Genomic DNA, 8,543 nt, shown 5'->3' on the forward strand with positions numbered 1-8,543 from the left:
TAATATTCGGCATAACTTTTTTTTTTTCTCATAGGGTTGTGAATGAGTGGAATGGTTTGCCTGAGAAAGTTGTACTTGCAGGTGGTGTCGTCAATGGGTTTAAGAATGCTTTGGACAAGCAATTTAAGCATTGTAATCGGGTCTGAGTGTTTAGTGTTTGTGTCTTCAGTTTTTCCCTCTCTCCTGTAAGGTCCTTGATGCATGGGACTTAAGTGTCCCTCCTGATCCATGAGTACGCGATATGAAAGAAAATATAACATGAAAATCGTAGGTAAGGCAAACAGCAAAACAAACAGATGTCAATATTCACCGAACTCGTTTATTCAGACTAAGTCGCTGACTTTCGATTATGAAATTTAAGGTATATTTTTGGATAAATATATCACAATGAAGTAGCGTAGAAGCGAAATAAAAATTTCCATATATCATCCAAATAATTACTCACATTTGATAGAAATGCGTTTTAAGTTTCTATTCGAAAGTAGTAAATAGAGATATGGAGCAAAGAAAACAAAGAGACACTGAATCCTCTTTGACAGCAGATAATCCCAGTACGCACTCACGATTAAATGTTTTCGTTTTGTGTGTTCACATGCGATTATTAAGTACAAACATCCTCTCGATTCATTTTTCCTTTTTTTTTACTTTTCCAGTTGATTTATGTCCCGGTAAGAACTTGCATTTAGACACTTTTTTTTTTGCTTTCACTTTGACCAACCAAGAGATAAACTGCGATAAATTAAAGAATAGCAATATTTTTTTTTTTGCACTGACTTAAGAAAATGTGTTTCTTATAAAAAAAAAAAAAAATTGAGAACGTGCTGAACGTCATCTCATTGCTTCTATACTGTAACCTAATATACCAGATATGTCCTTATGGTGTTTGTATCACGTCTTGGAAACGAATTAGTATCAGATGGTGAGTTAATTGTCCATATGTCTGTTGAGGGCACTGGTACAGAATTCTTCTGTGGATCAAGGGGGCAAGTAACTCTAAGCTGCAGTGTTCTCTTGATTATTTATTTTTCTTTATTCGCCAGCTTTAACTCACAAACTGCATGTTAGAGAGAGGTTCGATTTCACTGGAATGTATACTGAAACTCTGGTCCAGGGGACAATCATTGGTGACACTCCCCACCCCTTTCGTATATTTCCCCTGCTTCAATTTTATTATAAAAAAAGTCAGCAACAAATTTCATCACTTCGCACAAATATGTATTAGCATCAAGCGATATTAAATGACCTTTCAACTAATATGACATCCATGTTATTTGGTAAATTTCTGGTTCATTGTTCCAGTCAACTTTTCTTTTGTTTTCTGTTGTTTTCTTTTTTCTTTTTGGGAGGGGGGGGGATAATAGTTTGACAAATCTATCTTGGTTTATCAGTAATTTATATTATCTTCTCGGTACACTGTGGTAATTACAATGATTTTATTTAAGTGAACTTTAACTAGTAACATATTAACAAGTCCGTTCAATATTGTTAATTGCGACACCCAACTGATTTCATTGTATTAGTTATTTAGTGTTACGACTGCTGGTTTAACTCATTGTTGTTTTGAAGTAACAACTTCTTTAGTGCATACCGTATCCATCATTGGTCTCCCGGTCTGCCTCCCTAATCTTCTGTTCATCATCACTTTTGCCTGATTAAATACCTCCTCTTTCTGCAAGGCCTTCTCTTCTCTCATATACGTATTCCGCCCATGCATGCTTATCACCCTAATTTGGCCATCTTCGTACTTCTTTCTTTCTCTGTCTCTTACAATATCTAAAGATTTCGTTACCGATCCAGTGACACCTACCCGTTCGCTTCTTTCTACTGCATCTCGCAAACTTATGTTCGCATTGTGTTACATTCGAATAATAAACATCTTTATGAATATCCTTTCCAACAGTGCACCCGTCAGCCTCATCATATTCACATCCAGTCGTGTTGTGGCAGACCTTTAACATAATAATTATAATAATGATAAAAATAAACAATACAACAGGACGAAAAGAAATGTTAAAAACCAAATATCCAAAAGTCAATGAAACTAAACTGAAGAAAATTAATCATTTTACATTTTTCTTTTGACTGAAAACTGTACACACTGGCTACATTTTATGACAGAAGTGTCCATATTTGAAATAACTGTAAAGTAAAAAAAAAATGAAGATGAAAAGCATTTATCTTACGGTTCGTTCATCCCACCCTCGACATATATTACATGCGCGTGGTATGGTAAATATTACTAATCAAATGGTCAGTGATTGAAATTGTCCAATTATAAATTGTCCAAAGATATTCATTTAAAGATAAATTATTCGGTTTGAGCACTTGATCCATATGTTGTCAAACTGGACGTTTAACATCAAGTAGGAGCATCTACTCCTATTGCACTGTGTATGTGTGTATGTGTGAGGAGTTAAAGGGTCAATAAAAACGGTAGTACCCTCTTTTCTGGGAAAATTGAGTAAATGGACGGTGCTTGGATGCAAAGTGGTTCTTTACTTCCTTGACAAAAATGTTCACGAAGTTCAGATGTTTCAGGTTTTCGGCATAAATGTGACAATTGTCTACCAGGAGCATTTCAAATCTTTTCCTTGGGAACATTTTCCGTAATTTTCGTAAAATACTTTTATACTTTGATGTTGATTTCCTTAGAAATGGTGATCATGTCACTAGGTTCGATGAAGTGTGTAAGGTATATATACCTTATGGGTGCCGGAGCCCCACACACGCACAAGCACAGTGTTGTAACTTCAGAACTTGATATAGTAGTATACCAGTGTGTACTTAAATAAACATCCAGGTTTTTGTGACTGGCACAAGACTTTTTCGGTGAGTGACAAACAGCGCCACCGATTTCTTGTACGCGAACCCATCTTAAACTAGTAAATTTTTTCTTCTTATTTCTTTAATTATCTAAGTTTTACACAAATGGACTAAGTTTGCATATATACTTCAAAGGGAATTAACGGATTGAAAAAAACATGACTGAATGTTCCAGCATTTTGAAAAACTGGTATTAATCATAGAAGAGCATTAAATGCCTTAGTATTAAAAGAGCACCAACACCGAATTTGTGTTTGCTCAGTAATAGAGACTATGCCTTATATCAAAAGTGGAATAATGAAAAAGAACTGTTTCGTGTTTTTGCTCCATCTGTTTAACCATCACCAAAAACGACGCGTTCATGCCGTTACCAACGACTCCTCCACATTCATGACAATTCCTCCAAAGAATTTCCTGATTTGAGAAATCAAGAATACGTACCGTGCATTGGTTACAGGTTTTCTTGTAGTGGCGTCGAAACCCATCAATCTCATTACTGGTGACTTGATCAAAAAATCTGTGAAAACTGCATCTATCGATTAACAGCTCACCATCTGTGCTCTGGTTACCTGAGAGGAAATGTAAGCCGTCAGACAGTTACTGAAACTAAATGGAATTAGTAACCTTTGGTAATAATGAAGAATATGTATAATATTGTTACAGAGGATATTGGTGTAATCATCCGGTCAAAGATGTCATTGGAGTTTCATGTGGATTTAGCTATATTCTGCCTTAGGACTATATCTTCGACGTATCTGTGTCCTGTATTGGGCCAGAAAACACACATAGGCGACAGTTTTCAGTCTATTGAATGTACCGTGGTTTCATATAATGGTAAAAATATGATATATTTTATCAAACAAATTATATTAGCATGTCTTCAGATGAGTATCAAACTAAAAATATGAAATTTTACTTTCAATGTCTCCATAGATGACGAGATTGGAATATCCATTGCGAATTTGATTATTTCATACAAGCAACAGTACTATTAAACAATATTACTATAGATTCAGACGGTAACATGATGTCTCATTTGAAACAAGAGCTAGTTCAGTTCTAGAGAGGCAAAACATGACTATCAACAAGGCACCAAGTGTAGTTAGGTATTAGACGTGTTAATGTTTGAATTTTAGCTCTTTCATTATGAAGTATCTGGATTATATTATATTCCTATTCCAAGAAAAGAAAAATCAAATAAATGTGTGGTATTACAGGTTCCAACAACAGAGAATGAGTAAGTTAAATTTTCTTATTTGCCGAAGTTCAAAGATTATTCAAGATGACTATAGGTTTGTATATATCAGTTTCCGAGAATGCGTTACAGCATTTTGTTTGTCTTGTACTTATTCTTAGCTACCGAACAGTGCATCAGACCAGCTCATAGTAAATGGTTGTACAGTTGCCTCAATTTCCAAACTTTTGTGCAAAAACTACCCATTAAACTAAAAAAGTTCAACTACGGTTCGAACTACTTGACAAATAGTTCATATAGAACAATCGAATTACCTCCCGGTGTCCAATTTAGCCCAGATTTATGATTGTTGGACGCAGTGTGCTTGTTAATTTTGTTGCAAGTATTATAATGGGAAAGAAGGAAAACTACCAAATCATCTCCAATTTTACCCTACATTAGGCCCATCGAGGGACTTAAAAGAACTGATTTAATCCCTCGTTTATGTTTCAAAGAGATTAAACGTTGCTTCCATTTCAATAACAAGGCACTTACTTGGAAGGGATGAAGGAAATATATTTTTTATCTAGATTATGCTTTCATTATGGGCATTACAGATACCGCTGAAGAATTTCCTTTTACGGAAATATCACAACGTAAGTACTTCCTTACACGGTGTGTCAACTTGGGTCTTGCATTCCTGTTCACCTTGAACAAGTTTCGCATTGCTTCGTTTTGCAGACAAATTTGTACTAGTTAACATGGAGATTAGGTTTATACCTAAATTTTCTTTGTATAAATAGCAAAAACGGTTATGAACTCCTGACCGTATACGCAGGCAACATCGTTTACAGAGATGCACCAACATTTAGGGAAACAATGTCTTCTTGATATGGTAAAAGGCAGGGCCGTGGCCACAGTTTGCATTTTGGTTGGGGCACAGAGGTATCATATCCGTCATATCATAAAGTCCTCCATCCCTATTTTTCTTTTGGTAACTAGTTTAAATGCAAAATGGTATTGTAAATATGTCATTTTAGGTTCAAAACTAAAGTCATACTATAAGTACGTCTCACCCATTATGATGAATGTAGAATTCGTATACAGGGGGACGTGAATGCAGTCGTCGCTGACGTAACGACTGGTTATCGGCACCAGTGCCCATGGAGCAAAATAGTTACGATCTCCTTTATACCTCTTTTTGACTTCCACCGTATAAATGATCTTGCTGAAGAGACGTGAGCTGAAGTAATCTGAGTCTGTAAGATGGGAAGTTCAAAAAATGCGCAACACAATCGGGAAAAATGGCAATCGTATAAATAAAGAGTTCCTTCTAAGCCGGGTCTAGCTGAAACTATAAGTCGTGTTGTCACAACTGTGATATGCAATATGGTTTATAACGCTTCCGCGTATCACAGTCAGCAGTAGCACACACACATTACTACCATTTAAATTATACACAATGCTAAATAAAATAGGAAATCACGACGTTTCGGGCCTAAATACATTCTCTGCTAACATCCATTGGTATGATCGCGTTATAAAATTTTTCTGTGCTTACATTCGTAATTCCTTCCGGCAGGGTCGTTGTATTCTGGAATCGTCGGCAACGGTGCCTCAACTTTTTCCACATCTGTCACTCGTCCACGTATGACTACATATAGAAAGCAAATTAATTTCATTAAATCTGAGTTTTGACAGAAACATTATATCATAATTGTCAGAGGCAAAACTTAACTGACGATCAGTTTGAGTGACCTGGTCTTGCCAACTAAGCAGGTCTCTCACACTGATTTGCAGTTTTGTCACAGGAAGGCAAAATTCCACACAGAATGCAGACATTCTTAATCAAATAAAGACATTTATCAATCAATATGTCCTGTTGGTTCCACATGCACATTTTGAATGACTGGATTATTAGAAACTCGATAAAATAGAATAAATCGGAATTTTGAAAAATATTTCACCTTTTTCCAAGCTTATTATGTAAGATTTTATCTAATTTACAATGTAAAATATATAGATGAAATCGATAATGCATTATATTGTTTCATGTAGCGTTTTAAACTGTAAGATAATATACCAAACTGAATCATTTGATATGTATTACTTTATGACAGGTGAGAGAAAAGCTAGTATCAGTAGCGAGGGGGTGGGGCATGAAATGTATCAGAAATGCAACGTAAGGGAATAAGCGAAGAGTAGAAGAAAAGGTACATACAAAATAAGGCAGTGAAATAAAGAAAAACCATCTCAAATTAAGTTTATTAAACACTACGGTTATTTCATTTCCTTTCTATTTTTTTTTATAACTGATAAAGAATTACTTGCATATTTCTTTCAGGCAGCTGGTATGGACCTCCCATTCAAGCATGAAAATAAAATCGGGCCAAAGTCGAGTATTCCAAATTTTGTTGCCAAACAAGATAAGCTAGTTAGCCTTGCAGCACCATAGTAAGTCAATGGGTTTCTTGATGTTTTTGTGTTTGATTTTTGTAAATCCCAAACAAACGACTGAAGTTTAAGTCTTACGTATTAGTGTTTCTTCATGGTTTGGGGTAAAAAAGATAGAAAAAGTTATCACAAAATGTATCGTTCAAATGTATTGTCGACCAAAGCGATGATATCTTAAAATAAGTTGGTAACATGTATCTTAACAGGATATCTTAATGAGAAGCAAGAACAAATGTACCACACTGCTAATTGAAAACCCCGTCTCGATATCTTGCCCATAACTATTTCGATTGGCTAAATCTTCATCTACCACTGGAAGTTGGATAACATTAGGAGGTTCGTAACGTCATCACTGAACATACTCTCCCTAGCCTTACTAAGACTATTATCATCTTCTTGTTGCTTTACTAATTCTCTGTACTAAGACGTAATCGATATGTATCTTCTTGTTGTAGAAATATTTTTCTATATCATAAAATATATATATTCCTAAATGAATAATTGATTAATTTTTATTTTAAAGAAAAGCAAATACCTTTTCAGCTCGAGTGCGGTGATGACTTCATCTACTCGGGTGATGCGAGATGCATTTACAAAATATCACAACATTTATAAGTTCTCAATACAAACTACTATGAGAATGTAATTTTCGCCAAAAGTTTCAGAAAAACTACACCAAGTCTACAGCTACAAAGCAGAAAACTTTAGCCACCAGAATATCCTTCCGAGTAAAAACAAGTGTGTAATATATACGTGTTATATACTCACCAAAGTCAGCGTCACAGTATGCTTCTTGGGGATGTTGCGGTCGACACATACATGCTTTGGAAGGGGGGAGATAAAAAAAGATAAAACTAAGCAAATAAACAGAGCAGTGTAAACACCTGCAGCATCCACCAGGATTCGAACCCGGGCCAATATTCTCATATGCGGACACCGTAACCAACTAATTGCTTTTCCAGAGGTTCAAAACCAGAATTAAAGGTCGTAGCTCCACTGTATTCATTTGCCTTTGTCAAACAATAATAGTCCTGTTTTGATGACATGTGTTCACAGTGTTTTACTTTAGAGATCAATTATGATGTTAACCAATTCGAAATCATTTGTGAATCCTACGGCCGGATCTCGAAAAAGATGCTTTGAATGGAACTCTGTTAAATGAAACATAAATAAACGAAAACGGGCAAATACATAATTATTTAAGTACGCTTTCATTAGTGATAACCCAATAAATAGTTTGTTCAGAGGAATGCATAACACGAGTAAGGGGTAACATAGTAGGTTTGTGACTTTACAGGAATTAAATACTTACAGATTGATGTCATGGACAAACATTCAAGGAATAAACAGAGTAACGACTACTTTGTACTTACGAAATTGATAGCGCTCCCTCCTGAAAGACTGGTTGCTGCACGTATAGACACATGTCCACAAGTTCGCAATAAGCAACACAGTAATGGACACATACCACCACATGTTATAGCATGAACGCATTTTGGTCTTCTTCTTTGAACCTCTCCGTTCACGTAACAGCGTATTCCTTCCTCTGTAGCGTGTTCAATGTATAGGAGTGTCATGCAATATTCTCGAGTAAGTGAATAAAGACAATACATCATCCTGTATGTTGGTTGACACTGATCTTTTATATCCAGCCCCGCTACAGAAACGTTTAAGGGTTATTATATCTCAGTGATTATGGATATGCCTAACTGAAATTAACTTTAACCTTATAGACGAATGATATCTTATCGGTTTCCATACGGGGCTGAATTACTTCCTGACGGGACTCCTTTAGTCTTGTGACCAATTGCCACGAGTCTAAATTGTCGATTATTTTTATTATTATTTGTAACATATAACAATACTTCGTATGGGGAAATGACGTTTTCAATGTCTAAGACGATATTTTACAATGCAAATTAGTTCATAACCCGGTGCAGAAGGGGATTGAACCTAGAGGCGACCTGGAGACATATTGGCGGACCATGGAGGAGTGTGCCTTTGATATAAGTCTACGATCCACAAACTATGGTTGTGACCGAAACAAGGGATACGAAGTATTTTCCACGCAAAGTCCAGTTTTGGATGGTTT

The 8,543-nt window shown here is 35.7% G+C and overlaps 1 protein-coding gene across 1 annotated transcript; it reads right to left on the reverse strand.

The window, feature by feature from the left end:
- Positions 1-297: 297 nt before the first annotated feature.
- LOC139971569 (metalloproteinase inhibitor 2-like) lies at positions 298-8,121 on the reverse strand. Its single transcript, XM_071978157.1, has 6 exons — positions 7,825-8,121; positions 7,220-7,273; positions 5,559-5,651; positions 5,074-5,256; positions 3,265-3,392; positions 298-1,949 (listed from the first exon to the last, which is right to left on the reverse strand). Exons 1-6 carry the CDS (start codon positions 7,943-7,945, stop codon positions 1,725-1,727), a joined length of 804 nt encoding a protein of 267 aa, XP_071834258.1. The 5' UTR covers positions 7,946-8,121; the 3' UTR covers positions 298-1,724.
- Between the last annotated feature and the right edge of the window lie 422 nt (positions 8,122-8,543).

The sequence above is a fragment of the Apostichopus japonicus genome, chromosome 8 (genome assembly GCF_037975245.1).
Source record: "Apostichopus japonicus isolate 1M-3 chromosome 8, ASM3797524v1, whole genome shotgun sequence".
Classification (NCBI taxonomy): Eukaryota; Metazoa; Echinodermata; class Holothuroidea; order Aspidochirotida; family Stichopodidae; genus Apostichopus; species Apostichopus japonicus.

Bases quoted from the DNA above. Each gene is read 5' to 3' on its own strand.
- LOC139971569 (XM_071978157.1), bottom strand. From the start codon at position 7,945: ATGCGTTCATGCTATAACATGTGGTGGTATGTGTCCATTACTGTGTTG. The intron at 5,652-7,219 runs GTGAGTATATAA...TTCTATATGTAG, and splicing joins ATACTGTGACGCTGACTTTG to TCATACGTGGACGAGTGACA. The intron at 1,950-3,264 runs GTACGTATTCTT...ATTATGTTAAAG, and splicing joins AAACCTGTAACCAATGCACG to GTCTGCCACAACACGACTGG.